Genomic DNA, 20,202 nt, shown 5'->3' on the forward strand with positions numbered 1-20,202 from the left:
CAAAAATTAAAGTTACATTAAATAATAGTGGAATTTGCCTATAAACAAAAATTTAACAGCTGATGCAGAGGATGATTTTCAATTAATCGAAACATATTTTTTATCTTCAAATCTCGTTTAACTTTCTGTCGGTAAAGCTTGCAAAAGTTCTCGAGCGCGCTTGTATTCCACGGTTTCAACTACTTCGTCAGTCTCGTCTTCTTTTTCTTGATTCTGCTCGTATTTTTTAATCACTTCAACGCCTTTCTTGTAAAGGGTTTCACGAGCCATGCCTTTACAGCCTTCGAAATATTCAAGAACTGTTGGGAAAAAAGAGTCGGGAACACATTCTTGGTCCAGTAAATTGTCCATAAGCCAAATTTGCTTGAGTTTCTCAAACTTCCATTGGCTTTTCGCGTGTTTCCACTATTATAAAAAATTTTATTATAACAATTTAATAAAAAATTAAGTAATAGTCTAAATAAATAAATTAATTAATTAATGAAAATTAAGTTAGCCGACATTTAAAAATTTTTATATTTTTTTTTATTGATAAAATTATTACGAAATAAAAAAAAAATTTTTTATATGTAAAATTATTGAAGATTTATAAGTGTAATTTTTTAAAAATATTTTTTAGTTGTAATTTAATAAATAAAAATAAATCAAAAAATTAATAATCGTCGGCTAACTTTAGTATTATATTAAATTACCATAGAAACATAATTTAAAGCTTTATCCATAGCTTCTTGTTTGCTAACCAATTTCAGCTGAGCATTTTTCTCTTCCAACCGTTTCCTTTTTAGCTCTCTCTTGGAAGGACCTTTTTCCCCAGACTTTTTTATTATTTTTCTTATCTTGCCATCTTCATGTAATTCCGCTACATCTTCATCTTGATCCTCATTGCTGTCAAAAATTTTTAATTAATAAAATTCTAAAAAAGTAAATCTCAATAAAAATGAGGTTCAAGTTAGCAGACACTTGACAATTTTTTGATTTTTCTTAAAAAATAAACTAGACAGAAAATTATTTATAAAAATTTAATTTATAATTTTTCAGAGCTTTTAAAGATGAAATTTTTCATTAAAATTTTCTTGCTGTAATTTGTTAAAAAATTCTTAAAATTATCAGATGTCTGTCAATTTCAGTATCATCAATAAAAACAAACCTTTCTTCATCAGTTTTATTTTTTTTCACCGGAACTTCTTCGACGGGCTCTTCCTTATTCTTTTTCCTCTTCTGCTTAACTTTGCTTTTAACCACTTGCTCTTCATCATTTTGCTCAACAGCTTTGCTCTTTTTCTTTGACTTTTTCTCCACGTGGGTCACCTCGACACTTTCGGCTTTTTTATTTTTGCTGCCCAACGTCTTTGCCATTTTCTGTTAAATTAAAGATAATCAAGTAAGTAAAATTATTTTATTAAATAAATTATCGTAATTTCATTCAATTAATTGACTAATTTAAAAAAGTTAAAAAATTTGTACCTTTCTTCAAAGTTTAACCTTAAAATTTGTCAATAGATTTTCTTAACTCAATCATAAAATTTAAATAAATTGATTAACGGTAATAAAATAATTTAGTTTGTTTTATAATTTTAACCAAATAAATTTAGTTATTACAAAATGAGTTGTCATGAGTTATTTGTTTATTTAATAATGATAAAAACCACGTTATTCATCTGTATAATATTTACTTTTTCATTTTTTTTAGGATTGTCAATACACGGCCCTAGAATAAAAAGTCAAAAATTGACAGTATCAACATCTGGTAAATTCAAACAAAATTACAAAGTAAATCCGCAAGATAGCTACTTAAATAACATAGGTTAAGTTAAACAGTTTCCTTTTTCGAGATTTATTCTTTAAACCGAAGCAACCAAATTGTTTATTAATCATTAACATTATCAATGTTAAATTAATAAACAAAATTTATTTAAAATCTAAATGTGTCTGATTACAAGTGATGATACTTGAGGTATGTAAATTATTAAATTGATAATTGCAATTAAAATTAATATATAAAAATAAAAAGTGATCCTAAATTGAGGTTAGTTTTTACAGGTTTCCTGAAAAATATTCTCTGTTTTTTTTTTTTCAACTACCGAAAAATAAACAATCAATCTCAATTTACGAATTTATTTCAACGAATAAGAGTTCAAGGGGGTCAAGATGTTTTCGTTTGTACAACAGAATGCCGTGGAGCCGATGCAAGTCGACGCACCACCAGAAGACAATGATAACACTGAGGAGGAACCTTACGTTGTAGAAAATCCAACACTGGTAATATTTTATTATTCTATTTTAATTGATGAAAATTAATTTTTTTTTATTGAAAAAATGGTTACAAAAAAAAATAAAAAAAAATTTTCATTTGTAAAAAACTTTAAAAATCGTCAGTGAAATTTTTAAAAAATATTTTTTTGTTCCAATTTAATTACTAAAAAAAAATCAAAAAATTAAAAAAGTCGGCTAACTTTAGTATTATTTTTAATAGACAGTCTAAGTAACAATAAGTATATTTTATTTAACTGTAATTTTTTTTTTTATTTAGGACCTCGAAGTTTATGCGAACAGTTACACCGGGTTGGCAAAATTGTACCGGTTGATTTACATCGCAGATCACTGTCCAAGTCTGAGAGTCGAAGCGCTGAAAATGGCGATAACTCATGTAATGACAACTTACAACGTTAATCTGTATCAAATATTGCACAAAAAATTGCTACAAGCTCTTGGAACTCCCGGACTACCGGACGTAGCAGCACAGTCGACGTCCCAGGACATCCCAACACTCAACCAGATGTGGGTTGAGAACAAATCCAAGAAAGCAGCTTTAAAATTAGAGAAATTTGATACTGATTTGAAGAACTACCGCAGTAATTCCATCAAAGAGAGCATCAGACGCGGACACGACGATCTTGGTGATCACTATCTAGACTGCGGAGATCTTGGAAACGCGCTGAAATGTTACTCACGGGCTCGAGACTACTGCACTAGCGGAAAGCACGTTGTCAACATGTGTCTCAACGTTATAAAAGTATCAGTGTACCTTCAAAACTGGACCCACGTACTTACCTACGTCTCCAAGGCTGAGAACGCACCGGACTTTCCGGATCTTCATAGTAAAGACAACAACCAGTCTATAATAACGAAGTTGAAAGTCGCCGCTGGATTGGCGGCTCTGGCCATGAGGAAATACAAGCTCGCTGCCAGACACTTCCTCCAAGCTTCTCTTGATCACTGTGATTGTCCGGATCTGTTGTCTCCAGGAAACGTCGCTCTGTACGGAGGACTCTGTGCGCTGGCTACCTTCGACAGACCCGAGCTACAGAAGCTAGTTATACAAAGTAGTTCATTTAAATTATTCTTGGAGCTCGAGCCGCAATTACGAGACATTATTTTTAAATTCTACGAGTCTAAGTACGCTTCATGTTTGAAATTATTGGATGAAATACGTGACAACATTCTGCTGGACATGTACATTGCGCCACATGTTGCTTTGCTGTATACTCAGATCCGCAATCGTGCTTTGATACAGTATTTCAGTCCTTACTTGAGCGCTGATATGAGACGCATGGCTGTTGCGTTCAACCGGACTGTCCCGGCTTTGGAAGATGAACTTATGCAACTTATCTTGGACGGACAGATCCAAGCTCGTATTGATTCGCACAATAAGGTAAATATTATTGCTAATTTATTCGGAAGGAAATTATTTTGTTACCGAATTTTTGTACCACCTTAATTTATTATTTGAAGGATTTAGTTATAAATTGCTGATGATTTATTTATTGCAGATTTTATATGCCAAAGACGTTGATCAACGTAGCACAACCTTTGAAAAGTCTATAAGCGTAGGAAAAGAGTATCAGAGACGAACAAGAATGCTCATATTGCGAGCTGCTATTCTCAAACATCATATACATGTCAAGGTATTAGATAGGGACAATAATTTTGGATAAGTTGATTATTATAAAATAAACAGAAATACGCTCCACCTATTTTTGGGTTTTGTAAAATATATTTTTTCTATAAATCTATGAAAAAATCAACATATTATTAGATTGTTCTAACCCAAAAATCAATGAAGTCGTATTTGTGTCTTAGTAATTAAGCATTTACATTTATTTTAATTATTAGTGCCCACAACGGGAAAGTTCTCAAGGTGGTGAAATGTCAGTTGCTCCAGGCAACAGCAGCTCAGCGCCAAGAAATTAATATTCGCCTGTTTGTACACCAACTATAAACATTGTGTCATTTTATTTTTTATTATTAATTATCATTAAGAATTCTTTTTTTTTTTTCTTTTTATATAAATGATGTACATACACTTTCAGTACATTTATGATAATAAATATGGCGTGCAAATGTTACAGTGATTATTTTCGAATTTTTTTTTTTTTAATTACCGAAATTACATAAATTTTATTATTATCGAATGTAATAAAAATAAGAAAATTTTATAAGCATAAATAAATTAAATTCAAAGTAAAATACATTTATTTTTTAATTTTATTTTAATTTCTATTCATTTTCCCGCCAAATTATTAAGCTGTCACGCGCATGCGCGTTCTACTTACCAAGAGAGTGCGCATCTCTCACATCATTGGTTGTTCATCAACGGACCACAAGATGGCGGCTCAAGTGACGTGAGCAGTTTATCTTCGTACGGTTTTCGCGAGTTTTGTCCGTTCAAAAGTTTTATTTGACGTGAAGTTATTGTATTTGTCTCATTAATCACAATAAAAGTGTTACATTAAACAATAAGTATCTTACCTAACATACTTATCCAACCGAAGAAAAATTAAATGGATGATTCCGTGTAAGTGTCATGTCAAACATATTTCGTAATTCATTTTATCATTTATTATTGAAATTTATGAATTTATTCTGACAAATTTTTCTCAACAATAAACACTGGCAAAATTCGGCGACTTCTTTTCGTCATAAACAATTCAGCAGACATTTAAAAATTTTTGTTACTTCTTTCATTAATTCAATTAAAACTATAAAAATATATGACAATAAAGTTAGCAGTCACTTGACCATTGCATTTTCAATTCTTTCAAAATTTCACAGGTCAATTTTTTTTTCTATAATTTATTTGTAACGAAAATTCTTAAAATTATCAAATACCTGTTAAATTATTTTTCAATGAAAATAAATTTAGCAGATATTTGATAATTTTTAGAATTTTTTCTAACAAATAAATTATGGCAAAAAAAATTAAGAAAAAAAAATTGACATTTAGAAATTTTAAAAAATTAAAAATGCAATTTTTTAAAAATATATTTTTGGATGGATCGATAAAAAAAAAGTAAAAAATGAAAGATGGGAAATTTTATTTCATAATTTTATATTCTTACAAGTATTGCCGAAGCAAGTAGTAATAATAAGTTATAAAAATAAGGAGTCATAACCATACGACTCGCGAAACTCATAATCCAAAACATGACTCTCAGGTTTTTTCCTCATTCAAATTTTATCTCCAACTGGACTGACATTTTTACTCATTTAAAATTCTTTTTATGTTGGAGCCAAAACAACTACTTGAGATACAATATACAATACAATACTCTCTTTATATTATTATCATTATTGCTAAGCTACATCTATACTAGCAAAGTACTTTTTATTCAAATCTCGTCTCAAATGATTTAAGCAAATTCAAGGTCAGTAAATTCAACACATGAAATATAATAACAATAATAATAATAATTTAAAATATTTTTATCTCCTGAAAAAAACTCGTTAAGTAATACACCCACGTTACATATTACACGAGAAATTATTAACATTTAAAAATCTTTCTCCATCGAGACGATTAATAAACCTTTGACTTAACTGGTATGACCCCAATGGCGTTAACCCCGTCTAACTTAATTACCCGGACATATGAGCCTCCAATAAATATTAATATATAATAGATAATATAAACATACTTACACATATACACATCTATATATTTACTTAACATGAACTGAAGCACCGGCGATAAATCTTAAATTTATCTGACCGACATGATTTATTCGTTAACTCGCTGTAAACTATAAGTGAAAATGACTCCCTTTGAGTAAGACGAGTTAATTAGTCAATAATCTCATTTCATCTCATCTTATCTGTTTTAAAGCACCACTTATCTCTTTGTTTCCACGATACGAGCATTAACGAACGATCTGACTCTCAGGATAGATTCCCTTCGACTCTTATCCCAATTAGTCCCCCCGGTGGGGTCAAAAGGTCATGACTCGCTCAGGTCACGGCCAAATTCCCCGTAAACTCTGAGATCTTTTGCCGCGAATTAACCAACTCACTTTTTTTTTTTTTTTTTTTTTAAACTAAATTTCTATCTTTGTTTTTATCAATTAACAATATTATTTATCATTTATTGTTATCTTTTATTATTTTTTTTTCAGATATGCATTTCCTTGTACTGTAAGATAGCGGGCGCGTGCTTCAGTGTAGGCGACTTTGATCTCTCGGGCATTAATGACTATCTAGTACGTTAATTAAACACGCGCCTTCTAAAGTTAAATAACGTATGGGCAATGTATGTAAATCGATGGCTAAAGACGGCGGGTATATCTGAGGCACTGAGATTTAATCTCGTATATAAATCCTTTCCCTATATGTATATGTACTGTATACATGTATGAACATTTTACCCCGGTTCATGATGCAACAGAAGCGGTAATCAACAAAATAAAAAACCGCTCAAATAAATAATACTGGTAAGTAATAAAAAAAAAAAAGTTTTAATGATAATCCCAACTAAAATTATTGATTGCTTATGTTACTTTATTCATAAATGTATCCAATGGATCTATGATATATTAATATGTATATTTTTTTGTTAAGGATCGTGTAATATTTGTGAAAAATAATTCGTGACTTGCCTCGGGGACATTCGTAATAATAATTTCATGAAATGAAAGGCCGCATTGCTAACTCAGGCTCTTTTACGAAGCATTTGTCTCGACGGCTAATTTATCTTGACTCCTGACCTGCCCGGGTGTGTACCTATCGCTGTGGTGAGTTTATATTATATATATATCTATATGATGTAGAGAATGAAAATTCCAGTTAAGTTGGTTTGAGATCAAGCCAAGTATTTGGATAATTTAGTTAATTCGTCCGTAAGACATAACAATGGCTTTTAAACACATTATCTATAAATAATTCTTATCTATAACTTATAACTAAAATACTTTTACTTCTATTCTGTTCTGTTCTATTGTACAATGTACATATAAAGTAAAACTGTTTGAGGTGGGTTAAAATAGTGCTGGCGTAATGCCGGCGTGTGTCCGTTCGCCAGCTACTCGTTCATAATACATACATGAGTTGCGGGTCAGAGAAAGCCGCGATTTAATCGGCGAACGCGTCAACTATGACCTCAGGTACTCACTAACTCAACTCGGTTTATCCGTTTCCGAGTTTATCCGCTTTCAAAAATAGTTTCGTAAAAATTTAAACCACCTTACTCATAGACATAGACATATATAAATAATAACGTGTGGATATAATTTTCTACGATTATATCCGATGGGTAATTTATATTTTTCGCTCTTCATCACCCGGATTTATTATTCTCCGTATCAGCCCTCTCATTGCTCTCTCAACTCTTAACTCTTCCCACGATTACGGATTAAAAAAAAGGTTTTGGCTTTCGATCACGCGAGCCAGCGCGTGGCGTGATCCAGGAGACATGGAGGCGTTTAAACATTGCACGATACTCAACGTCCATCTTTGAGCTTCAGCTCTGTTCCTCAGACTAGGACTCCCATCCGATGTCCGATGTACCAGTTACCCTTACCCACCGATTTCTTTATCTCCAATTCGAGATTCAGGCGTTTCAAGCCATCGCAATTGTAAATTGTCCAAGGAAAATAAAAATAACGAATAAAGAATTACCAGTCGATTATTATCCTCTGGAGTCTAGAGTACTCAGCTATTCTCAATCAAACAGCACAGATCATTGATGATATGACTGACTCGTATCGCTGAGTCCAGCCTGCTTATTATATTTATATTCAATTTGATTCTTGATTGAATTAACGTCGACAGATATAGCGGTAATAAGATTAAACTATTTTAAATATTAAAGTGCAATAAATAATTACTGATGGAAAAATATATTTATTATTTTATTTGTACAGTTTTCAGCTCAGATAATAATTGTAAAACATTTATAGCTGATGATTTAAACTGGAGAAGTATACTTCTTTTAGTTTCACCTACGCAATCTTAAACTCAAACGTCTTTGCGTTCGTTCATGAGCATTGTCAGTGTTTTCTAAGCATGTATACTCACAAGACCGGTACAATAAGACGACTATTGACCGTACGTTTATGTAGGCCCATAGTCCGTAGTCACGTGGAAATAAGGACGTTCACCGAATGAGACAATAAAGGGTGTGGTCTACTCGGGCAAATAATCTCAATAAAAATGATTATTTTATAAATGCTAATGCTGAAAAACACTCGAAACTTTTTATAACGGCTCCGGTACATACTGATACTTTTAAATTGTTTATTTATTTCTATCAATCGGATCGTGCTTTTTACACAATTAATATCCATGTCAAATAACCAAGGACACGGTACTTACGGCTGGAATGTTTATTTCCACGTACGTAAGGACGACAATACTTATTATTGTTACGTTGAGTATTGTGTATGTTCGTGAGCTCAGTTGTGTAGTATTACATTTATATGTATATGCAATATGCAAGTGAGCGAGTATAAGTAACCAGAGATGCAGTATAAGCCTAGAAAGGACAAGAGCAAGGTCGCTTAAGACTGTACCAACAGCGTGCGTACAGAGCCGTCGACAGCTGCAGGCCTACTCGACGATCACATCTCGCTGGTGCAGTGCATACCGAGATGATCTTTCCAAGAAGTACTTCACGAGCTAGCACGTCCGTTGATGAAAGTACAGACGAGTGTTTAGTTCAGACGAGACCTTAAACTTGGAGGAATTAATGACACAAGTCATATTACTCTGAATTTACTTCTCACTATTTATTATTATTATTATTATTATTATTATTATTATTATTATTATTATTATTATTATTATTATTATTATTATTATTATTATTATTATTATTATTATTATTATTATTATTATTATTATTATTATTATTATTATTATTATTATTATTATTATTATTATTATTATTATTATTATTATTATTATTATTATTATTATTATTATTTGTTATTAATTGCTCAGGGGTTTTCCCGGAGTCCGACTCTCCGAGGGCCCAGCCTGAGCGCCATCCATTACTGCTGCACCACTCCGCACAACAAGGCGGTTAGTGAGTGCAGCAGGCCAAATTCATTTGCCTAAGTAGACGCAGGGATCCCAAAATGACAGCCTTTTGCATCCGCACTGCTAGAGACACGGCTGCTGAACTGCAAGCCGGTATCTTCGCAAGTGAAGACACAAAAGACTGTTTCATCCCTCCAAGGACGCCGACAACCAAAACGACGAGCTTGACACGGTAACCTGGGTACAGTTTGCCAATTTCAAACAGGAGATCCTGATATATCTGGTGTTTGTGCTCTTCTTTGGCCGAGATATTGTATTCGGCTGGGGCCGAAAACTCAATGACATAAATGTCACGAGTAGCCTTGTCAAAGAGCACAATATCAGGTTTGTTGTGGTCAATCCGCCGGGTTGTTGCGAATGGTATGTTCCAATAAATTTTGGAACTGTCATTCTCAACAACCTGCGGAATATCTCCTGGCAGATAAGGCAGCACTGGTGTCTCATCGATACCGCAGCTATATCTGAGATGATAATAGAGTACTCGCAGGGCAGCATTGTGACGCTGTATGTAGGCACCTCTTGCCAGCACAGGACATGCCGACAAAAGGTGCATCAGCGTCTCCGGATGTTGTTTACACGTCCGACAGGACGTGTCCGGAAGCTGCACCTGGAGCACCTTGCTACGGTATTCGAGAGTGTTGATAACACCATCTTGGCAGGCAAATATAAATCCTTCGGTCTCGGACATCAGGCCAGCTGACTTCAAGAAGGAGAATGTCAGCTGGGTGGACAAGCCATGGTCACGGACGTGTTTGAAATACACGCTGTGCATGGACTTGTCCATGTGTTCACCGAGGAGTTTTTTTCCTCGGCTATCCTGACGACGCTCTTGAACTCCTTTTTCGGGAGTTCAATGAGAGCGTTTATTTCTCCGAGACCTAAGGTATTTGCCGCGTAGATTGCTGCCTTATACAAGAACGACCCCTTCCGCGCATTTTCATGACTATGAACAAATTGCATCAGGAAGTCGTCCTCGTCTGCTGTGAAATTGGCAACCTCGTATGTTAAACCCAGAACCAAACGATCGTGAAGCCGCTCCAAGCTCTGCAATCCTCTCCCTCCGATGTTCCGGGAGAGGTACATCCTGGCGACTGATGAGTTAGGGTGCATGCTCTGATTCATATTGATGACTTTACGGGTTTTGATGTCGAGATCTTTCAACTCATTTCGAGGCCATTTCAGGATCCCAAAAGAGTAAAGTAGGACCGGGACAGCGAGCATGTTAGTAGCTGAGACTTTGTTCTTGCCGGAAAGTTCTGATGACCAGATCTTCCGGAGTCTCCTAACATACTCACTGCGAAGAGTTGTTCGGACTTCAGAGACGGCATGCATTTGCCGCTCTTCAATCCCTAGATATCTGTACAACTCTCCGGCGTCTAATTCTCTTAAGACGCTCCCATCCACTAATTCGACATCTCCACCCGTATCAGAGCACTTACCCTTCGCCAGGTGTACGACCGCACACTTGTCCAACCCAAAAGACATTCCGACATCTCGTGTGTACTCTGCTACGATGTTGATGGCCGCCTGTAGATGATCTTTGTTGGCACTGTATATCTTTAGATCATCCATAAACAGTTGGTGAGTGATCGAGTACACTCGATCACTCGGTAGCCCCGCAGAGTACCCACGAGTTTGTCGGAGGGCAACAGATATTGGCAGCAGTGAGATGCAAAACAACAGAGGGCTCAGAGAATCTCCCTGAAAGACGCCTCTCTTGTACTGAACAGTTCCGGTTACGTGCAATGCATTTCCACTTCCTATGTGAAAACGCGTTCGCCAGAGCTGCATCGTACGTTGTATGCATCCCACTGTTTGGCGATTGATTCCGAGGCATTTGAGCAGATAGAGAATCAACTCATGTGAAGTTGAGTCAAATGCCTTACGGTAGTCAATCCAGGCCATAGACAGGTTGCGTTGGTAGTAGATTGCGTCTTGAATGACGCATCTATCTACCAACAAGTTGATCTTGCAACCTGACACGCCCTGTTTACTGCCACGTTGTTCGTATATCTGTTGCCACACAGGCTCTATCTCCTGCAAGATACGGTTATTTAAGATTTTTGTAAAAATCTTGTAAACTGCATTCAAGCAAGTGATAGGCCTGTAGTTCTTTGGGTCGGACAAGTCACCCTTTTTAGGGATGAGTACGGTTCGCCCTTCTACCAGCCAGTCTGGAATTGGTTCGTCGCCCTGAATGTATGATGTAAAAATCCGGGCCAGATGAGCATGTGTAGAAGAAAATTTCTTCCACCAGAAGATGTTTATGCCATCTGGGCCCGGGGCAGCCCAGTTCTTGCTGCCATTCAGGGCTTTACGAACCTCTTGCACACTGACTGCAGGGCTCTCTTCGGCGATATCCTGCCGTCGGTGTTCTCGACAGAATGCCTCGAAGTCGTGCAGAGCTGGAGTATCCGGGTTGACGTTTGGTTGATCTCCGTACAATTCACTCCAAAAGGCTTCCACTCGCTCAGATGATGGATAATTCTCGGGAACAGCGGTCTTAGGTGACAGAAAGCGTGAAGGGTTGGATCGAAACAAAGAGTTGTCGATCAACCGCTTCAGCCTTTTCTCTAGTGACTTTTTGGAAGCCACCAGAGCCCGCAACCTGTTAAGAGACTCTTCTTTGATGACAAGAAGAGTACTCTTGTTCAGTGTGTGATGTCGCCTTCGAAGTTCTGCCGCCAGGCGACGAACTTTGGCGTGTACGGTCTTTGAGTACTAACATACTCTATCACACACTGAATGCGGGAGACTTGTTTCCGAGAAATGTCAATTTTGTGTCCAAGTTGAGCGATGCGCAGCTTCAACTTCGCCTCGAAGGAGATAGAATGTCTTCTCTCTATCGGCAGAAGCGAAGCCGCGGCACCGTAGACAACTTGGTTGACAGTGAGCAGAGTGGAGTCCTCTTGAAGCTGTGTGGGGAGATCTTCGTTCACCGTGTCGAGCTGTTGTTTTGAGTGAGTCATCTTTTTGGAGATGCTCACTTGTCGACCTGTAAAGAGGTTGTCGTTGTCCTCGGAGAAACGGTGCCGTTCTTGGTGTAGCGGTGCTGGAAATGAAGGCCGATTAGACTGCCTTCTATTTGGCAGCAGCGATCGTCGATTATGCCGAAGGTATGAGGCGTAATTACGCAGGTGTTTGGGCGTAAAATGTCTGTGCTCCGGATGCATGCCACACCAAAGTGTGTGCATCCGGGCCATATACCCTGATACCTCCGGCTCGCTGTTCTGCCAGCACACCAAGAGATCGGCGCGAAGCTCCTCCGTCCACTTAAACTTAATCCTATAAGCGCCGGGGTCGTCATAAGTCATCGGGTCCGGTGTGCTCCTCCCACCTGATGACTGGTCCTCATCCGAAGAGGACCGGTTGTGGGAGCACTTCTGAGATTATACTGTTTTGGAACTCAGATATTACGGTGCAACGGGTAGTTGGCCCGTTGCTCCGGTTACGTTGTTAGCCTACAGACCAGATGTTGCGGTCTGCGTTTCCCGCGGTGCGCCACTAGGAGGCCACGTAACAAGCACCGCTTATTATTATTATTATTATTATTATTATTATTATTATTATTATTATTATTATTATTATTATTATTATTATTATTATTATTATTATTATTATTATTATTATTATTATTATTATTATTATTATTATTATTATTATTATTATTATTATTATTATTATTATTATTATTATTATTATTATTATTATTATTATTATTATTATTATTATTATTATTATTATTATTTGTTATTAATTGCTCAGGGGGTTTTCCCGGAGTCCGACTCTCCGAGGGCCCAGCCTGAGCGCCATCCATTACTGCTGCACCACTCCACACAACAAGGCGGTTAGTGAGTGCAGCAGGCCAAATTCATTTGCCTAAGTAGACGCAGGGATCCCAAAATGACAGCCTTTTGCATCCGCACTGCTAGAGACACGGCTGCTGAACTGCAAGCCGGTATCTTCGCAAGTGAAGACACAAAAGACTGTTTCATCCCTCCAAGGACGCCGACAACCAAAACGACGAGCTTGACACGGTAACCTGGGTACAGTTTGCCAATTTCAAACAGGAGATCCTGATATATCTGGTGTTTGTGCTCTTCTTTGGCCGAGATATTGTATTCGGCTGGGGCCGAAAACTCAATGACATAAATGTCACGAGTAGCCTTGTCAAAGAGCACAATATCAGGTTTGTTGTGGTCAATCCGCCGGGTTGTTGCGAATGGTATGTTCCAATAAATTTTGGAACTGTCATTCTCAACAACCTGCGGAATATCTCCTGGCAGATAAGGCAGCACTGGTGTCTCATCGATACCGCAGCTATATCTGAGATGATAATAGAGTACTCGCAGGGCAGCATTGTGACGCTGTATGTAGGCACCTCTTGCCAGCACAGGACATGCCGACAAAAGGTGCATCAGCGTCTCCGGATGTTGTTTACACGTCCGACAGGACGTGTCCGGAAGCTGCGCCTGGAGCACCTTGCTACGGTATTCGAGAGTGTTGATAACACCATCTTGGCAGGCAAATATAAATCCTTCGGTCTCGGACATCAGGCCAGCTGACTTCAAGAAGGAGAATGTCAGCTGGGTGGACAAGCCATGGTCACGGACGTGTTTGAAATACACGCTGTGCATGGACTTGTCCATGTGTTCACCGAGGAGTTTTTTTTCCTCGGCTATCCTGACGACGCTCTTGAACTCCTTTTTCGGGAGTTCAATGAGAGCGTTTATTTCTCCGAGACCTAAGGTATTTGCCGCGTAGATTGCTGCCTTATACAAGAACGACCCCTTCCGCGCATTTTCATGACTATGAACAAATTGCATCAGGAAGTCGTCCTCGTCTGCTGTGAAATTGGCAACCTTATTATTATTATTATTATTATTATTATTATTATTATTATTATTATTATTATTATTATTATTATTATTATTATTATTATTATTATTATTATTATTATTATTATTATTATTATTATTATTATTATTATAAATAAACCGGTAGATAATTTTGACATTTACTGTATTGTGTTACTTGATTAACTTCCGGATGGGTAATTCTGGCTGAGGGAAAAAATACGCGGCCGACACGCGATCACTCCGCTTGGAGATCGGAGATTTCATGAAAGACGATCTTCTGCAGTCTTGGTTGATCGTCTTCTTCTCGGTCTGGTATTGGCTGTCTTGGCTCTGGAGCTTTAAGCTGATCTAGAACTTTCTCTTGCTCGTACTCGGTCATCCCAGACTCTTGCCAGATCCGAGATCTCTTTTTCTTTTCTACGTCGTGGTTGCAATCGATGCATTGAGGTGTCACATTTTTACCCTGTCTATGTCCATTTTTTATCAATCCTCCATGCATATGCTCGTGGTTGTTTTATTTCGGTATCATTTACCGTATGGTACCTACACTTGGTTCTCCGTTCTCGGTTTAGTTATATTTATCGCGTACTAGTGCTAGTACGATACTTTATTTATTTATTTATTTACGATGGTTGGATTAAAAGAAGTGGAAGTGGATAAGAAGAGGCATACGTCGCGAACCATGTATACGGGCCATCGATGATTATTGCTGCACGCCATGTTGGCTTCTTTTTCGTGTTTAACCACGCAACAAGACGTCTCTTATGTTTATATATCTATATGGATAATTTATACCAGTTATGTTATATAGAGTGTGTATGTCGCGTCTCCCTGACTTCGCACTTTGCTTCGCATAAATAAACTAAGCCGTCATGATTTGTAATTTTTTAACTATGATATGTAACGTTAATTTTTTTATTTTATAAAATTATATTATTAATTTATCAATTTTTCAGAATTCTATCATTTTCTCGCGTTAAAAAACGAGTAAGACAAAATTATTGAAAAATCGAAAAAGTTATTGATTTTTTTCTTAATGATCAATTCTGCGGCCTTAATTGGGTTCAGAATTAAATTTTTCAAAATTTTCATTATCAAAAAAGCTTTAAAAAAATTTTTTTATCATTAATTGATCAATTTTACTTGCAAAATAAATGAATTTGATAAAAATTATTGATAAACCGTGAAAGTCATCGCTTTTTTCCTCTAAAGCTTTTATAAATCTAAAAATATTATACTCGTTGATAATATAATAAGTCTATTTTTATTTTAAATTTATTGAAAAAAAATTTTTTTATTATCTGCTTTTTAGTTTTTCAAACAATAATTTTTAATAATATAAAGTATTTAAACGGTGTGTGTAGAGCATACACAAGTAGTCCAATACCCACTTAACTTCGACGTATAAAATGACGCGACAGCTGGGAGGCCACCAGGACGCGTGTGTATCTTACATCCCAGTGATCTTATTTCCGCATCATTTTAGATTATTTATCAAAGCCATTATTATTATCATTTTATCATCATCATAAATAATCTCCATCAGGATTGATTTTTATGATTGTACTAAAGTGACATGAATGCGTCTTAATGACGATAATCTTTTTCCGACAAAACTGTGCAACTATCGTATCAATCTATATGAATGTTCTCAGATCAGATCAGATATTCTCCACTTAAGCATAAGTATTTTTTATTGTAAATTCATGGGGACGAGTATGGTGTATAAATGTACAGAGACGTGTCCTCGTGCTCGTGTCCTCGTCAATCGGGTTCCAATAATCTTAATATCCTCCCTCGCGATCCAAAGACCTACCGCATGCGTGTATATTTGTCTATGTGTGTGTAGTCCCGGACTGTCTCGGTTCATCCAGACGATCGTAATAAAATCCACGCTCGGAAGCGTGCATCGAGTTGCATTAATCGTCCTTTACTCTGGACTCAGGCATCCTTTAGGTATTTTCAATTTTTTTTTCCACTTTTGTACGCAAGTAAGATTTTTTTTTCTTTTTTTTTTTTTTTTTTATTATAAAATTACTCACTAGGATTTATTTAAAATTTTTTTTTCTTTCAGTTTTTAGTTTGTGATAAATTAGATTAAAAAAAAAAAAAAGACTTTTTAGTTTTACTATTGCGTGTAGTGACGGTAAATATTTTTTACAAATGACTTGGACGCTGAAGAATTACGTGAGGGATTAGCAAATTAACATAATCTTGCGGAACGAGGTATTGTCTCGGGATTCTTTGCCAGAGAATGCGTAGGCTTGCTGTTGTTGTTGTTGCTCGACCTAATACGGTAGGTAACGGTAGCTGTTATCCTGAAATATGTCTTTGAGGATAGGAGTAAAGGCCAAAAAACAAGATCGACAATTGTATTCCGGTAAAGAGATGTCATTTTTTGTATAGCTTGTTTCTGTATACAAAAAAAAAAAAAAACCTCCAAAAATAAATGAAATAAAAATTAACAAGGAGATAAGTGTATATAAATGTATATAGGGTTTAATTATGGCACCTGGTAATTCTAATGCTGATGATAATCAATAATTGAAGGAAATAAATTAGATTCAGATGATGATAAATTAAATGATACGGTATTAAATAGGAGGCACTGGGCTGTAGATATACTTGCAGATATAAAATCTACCGAGTTATGAATTTATAGTTTTATGTGTTTAATAAATAGCGTAATAACAAGTTGTTGTTGTTGAATTCTCTGGCATCGTCATTAAATTTTCTAGCTGCTTCACTGACGCTTTTATAACGGTGAGAACTGACATCAGCTCGTTATCAATCGTATAAATTGCATTTATATTTTTGATAAATATTGTGATTATTTTTTGTTGTAGAAAAAAATTTTTAACTGAATGAAAAATTAAATTATTAACAATTATTTAATGAGAATTAAAAAAAGTCATTTTTGTAAAAAAAAATAGAAATTTTATTTTTTTTTTTTAAATATTAATTAAAAAAATTAAATTTAGTCGTAAAAAAATTTACTGTTTTTGTATTTAAAAAAAAAAAAATTTCAATCGATAAATCTGTCATCGTTCTGATATAAATATTAATTAATTAAGGATTATTAAAATCAGTTACGGTCGTAAAAAAATATGATTAAATTTTTTTAGTACTAAAAAATTATTAAAATAAAAACCTGTCACTCTACGAAAGTAACTTTCTACACAACTATTCCCAAAATCAGGTTAAAATTTAAACTAACTGGCTTTCTCAACAACCAAAATACTGTAATGAATAGACCAATTAAATAAAATTTATCTACGTTATAAATTATATAAAATAAAATCTGACAGAGAATTGAAAAAATAAAAAAAATTAAAAAAAATAATATTTAAACAAAAGATAAAAGAATCATCAGAGAATGAGATTGTTGAGTAAAATAAATTACGCAAGCGGTTTTATTTTTCAATTTACCGGGTTAAATAAATAACTGTAGGTAAATATAGATAAATCGGCGGTTATTTAATATCACAGTAGCTAGTGGAGGATTAACTGGAGTCTATTAATCAGTCGTGTGGGTCTCTAGATAGGGTATTAGTTTCTGTCTACAAGTGTAACAAACGCGTAGGCGCGTAATATTTCGGTGGTACGGACGAGGAGCTCCTGCCGGGCACTGAAAACTTTTAACTTAACTTATATATAATATTTAACTGTTTAGAATGAAAACTATGTAATGTAACATAACATCTTGAGATAGAGAGTGAATGTAAGAGCTTTAAGCGAGATTAAAATTCGCGAATCGTCATCAGTAATGGCGCTATATGTCTCCATAATGTGTCAAGAGAACAAGCTATCGAGTTACTGAGCTTTTCTCGTAAATTTTATTCATTCATAATATAAATTAATACGAAAATAGTTAACTCTAATCTTAATTAATGCCCATCGGTGTCGCACGCTACTGCATAATGCATACCGTGATCCTAAATAAGTAACATTGAGGACGGGGAAAGCTTAAGTGATAATAATTGGAATAAGAAATTCATGTGAAATTTATTTGTTTTGTTAATATGTATATATGCCTTCATTATAACTTGATATTTAAATCACACGCATTATAATAATAATCATAATAATTACAATAATAATTATTTTAGTTAAACTGAGATATTATTATTATTATTATCATAATTATTCAAAAAAAAATTTAATATTAATAAAAATAATAAACAAAGACAACAAACAGGTATATTATACAGTAAATAATAATAAACTTTTCGAGACAACTCTTGAAAGTAAAGCTGAAGTGAATAGTCGGTCGGATGGTTCGCAACGAGCCGTCGCGACAGATTTAACGTATCTGCCGAACTAATTGGTCGACTGCGCCGATGAAGAGGCGTTCGCGACCGAGTTAGGGTCTCTTGGTTTAATGTTATAACACAGTTACACATATATGCTTATAAATCTTTGTGGTGGTAATACTACACGCCACACATTAGGGATGATAGAATTCGACGCGGATTCCACTGGCGGACGGAAATAGAGATCCCGCAAGCACATTGAGAATGCCAGAGATGTATATATGAGCTTGTACCGGTTCTGACCGCTTACTTTTCGGATAAAACGCTTAGTTCCTGATCATTCTGTCGATTTTAGATGAAAAATTAATCTTTGATCCTGAATTTTAGTTGTCAGCTGTATTTTTTGGGAATGGGTCGAAAAATAGTTAAAATAGGTCAAATTATTAGCTTTCTCGAGCTCTTCGCTTTTAAAATTGTTGCAAAAGAGTTTTTATTATCGGTCCAAAGTAGAATAAAATAATTAAGACTTTCAATTTAAGTTAATTTCAATATTTATCACAAATTCACTCTTCAAATTATAAAATTTCTGTTGCAATAAATTTTTCAGTAGATTGATGTTTTTTTTTTTTATATCTTAATCAAATTTTTTAACAACTTAGAATATAAACTTTTTTTTTTTTTAACATCAAAAGTTTAATTGAGCTTAAAATAACAACTCAAATATTTGCAAAATTATTTTTTTAGACAACAATTCACAAACTTTGCTCTTGTAAAAAAAAATATGCTTGTCGTAAATTCAATTCTCATAACTCCTGCCCAAATAACTTTATTTCGTGATCATCTCTGTATTAAAATCAGAATGACTCAAAAATCCGCTCACATACTATGCAATATGCAGCCCCATAAAGTGAAGCGTGATTTGTTGCATAGCTTAAGTTGTGTTTAAAATAAACAGCTGAATTGATTGAGCGGGCGATTATTATGAGCTACTACATGCTCTTAGTGAGTAATCAATAGCTCCGTTTAAATACGAGATGGTACTTGGACTGCGGGTATTAAATCTCGAAGCGACAATTTATGGTTCCACGCTGTCGCGCCGTTTCTATTTATAATTGCTCGACGTCGCATTGCTCTCGCTTTACTTATACTTATAACCGAGCTAGAGTTTTGCACTAGAGCAATATATACATAAGTATAATACGTACAGTGATAGTACTAAGAGTACTCGTACAGTATGTCTAAGTCCGCTGTACTTTACGACATATATGACTGTTGACGGTATATATGGATAAATTTATATTTATATATATTACTCCTATACCTCATGCAGTGAGTAAATTTTAATGCCGTGCATAAACAATCGTTAATCTTGAAATATGCGAGATTAGATTTTTTATTTTTAACTGTTTATTTGCAACATAACACGAGAATTGTGTGCCGTATGTTTGTATTTGGCTTATATCTCTTATTTATATGTATGTATATCCGTACGTGTCCTTTCACTTCAGGATCGTCGATCGCATGTCAGTCATGGTCAGTCTGAACTCCTGACAGTATTTATGTTCTTTACGAGCGCTTTGAAAGACTCGAGAAAATCAATTAGAGTCAACTATATGCTCTTTTGTGCTGTAAGCGATTCTTGTGTGTATTTGGAATCAGAGGAATAATTTTGATTATTTTTAACTAAAGTTTTGTTACCCTGAAAACAAAATTAGTTAATTCGAGAAGAATATTCTTGATTTGAATATCGGTTGATTAAAAAATCGTACTTTGAAGTCTTG

The 20,202-nt window shown here is 35.0% G+C and overlaps 2 protein-coding genes across 5 annotated transcripts; one reads left to right on the forward strand and one right to left on the reverse strand.

The window, feature by feature from the left end:
* Positions 1-39: 39 nt before the first annotated feature.
* Positions 40-1,696, reverse strand: LOC141524992 (uncharacterized). Of its 2 annotated transcripts, none has more exons than XM_074239232.1 (4): positions 1,465-1,696; positions 1,148-1,359; positions 741-885; positions 40-405 (listed from the first exon to the last, which is right to left on the reverse strand). In XM_074239232.1, the coding sequence occupies exons 2-4, from the start codon at positions 1,354-1,356 to the stop codon at positions 118-120; spliced, it is 642 nt and encodes a 213-aa protein (XP_074095333.1). In that variant the 5' UTR covers positions 1,357-1,359; positions 1,465-1,696; the 3' UTR covers positions 40-117. The 2 variants fall into 2 exon arrangements, with proteins under 2 accessions (XP_074095333.1, XP_074095332.1); XM_074239231.1 differs by having other exon boundaries at positions 693-885; positions 1,465-1,683.
* Csn1b (COP9 signalosome subunit 1b) lies at positions 1,367-4,352 on the forward strand. 3 transcript variants are annotated; one of them, XM_074239228.1, is made up of 5 exons: positions 1,367-1,381; positions 1,691-1,954; positions 2,032-2,259; positions 2,531-3,652; positions 3,771-4,352. In XM_074239228.1, exons 3-5 carry the CDS (start codon positions 2,149-2,151, stop codon positions 3,933-3,935), a joined length of 1,398 nt encoding a protein of 465 aa, XP_074095329.1. In that variant the 5' UTR covers positions 1,367-1,381; positions 1,691-1,954; positions 2,032-2,148; the 3' UTR covers positions 3,936-4,352. The 3 variants fall into 3 exon arrangements, with proteins under 3 accessions (XP_074095329.1, XP_074095327.1, XP_074095328.1); XM_074239226.1 differs by lacking the exon at positions 1,367-1,381 and having other exon boundaries at positions 3,771-3,905; positions 4,114-4,352; XM_074239227.1 differs by lacking the exon at positions 1,367-1,381 and having other exon boundaries at positions 2,041-2,259; positions 3,771-3,905; positions 4,114-4,352.
* Positions 4,353-20,202: the final 15,850 nt, after the last annotated feature.

Source organism: Cotesia typhae, unplaced genomic scaffold (assembly GCF_013202065.1).
Source record: "Cotesia typhae breed Kobodo isofemale line unplaced genomic scaffold, CoteBio_Ctyphae contig_23, whole genome shotgun sequence".
NCBI lineage: Eukaryota > Metazoa > Arthropoda > Insecta > Hymenoptera > Braconidae > Cotesia > Cotesia typhae.

Coding starts and splice junctions, on each gene's coding strand:
- LOC141524992 (XM_074239231.1), bottom strand. CDS start 1,356: ATGGCAAAGACGTTGGGCAGCAAAAATAAAAAAGCCGAAAGTGTCGAG. Junction 886..1,147: donor AATAAAACTGATGAAGAAAG/GTTTGTTTTTAT, acceptor AATTTTTGACAG/CAATGAGGATCAAGATGAAG. Junction 406..692: donor CTTTAAATTATGTTTCTATG/GTAATTTAATAT, acceptor TTTTTATAATAG/TGGAAACACGCGAAAAGCCA.
- Csn1b (XM_074239226.1), top strand. CDS start 2,149: ATGTTTTCGTTTGTACAACAGAATGCCGTGGAGCCGATGCAAGTCGAC. Junction 2,260..2,530: donor TTGTAGAAAATCCAACACTG/GTAATATTTTAT, acceptor TTTTTTATTTAG/GACCTCGAAGTTTATGCGAA. Junction 3,653..3,770: donor GTATTGATTCGCACAATAAG/GTAAATATTATT, acceptor TATTTATTGCAG/ATTTTATATGCCAAAGACGT.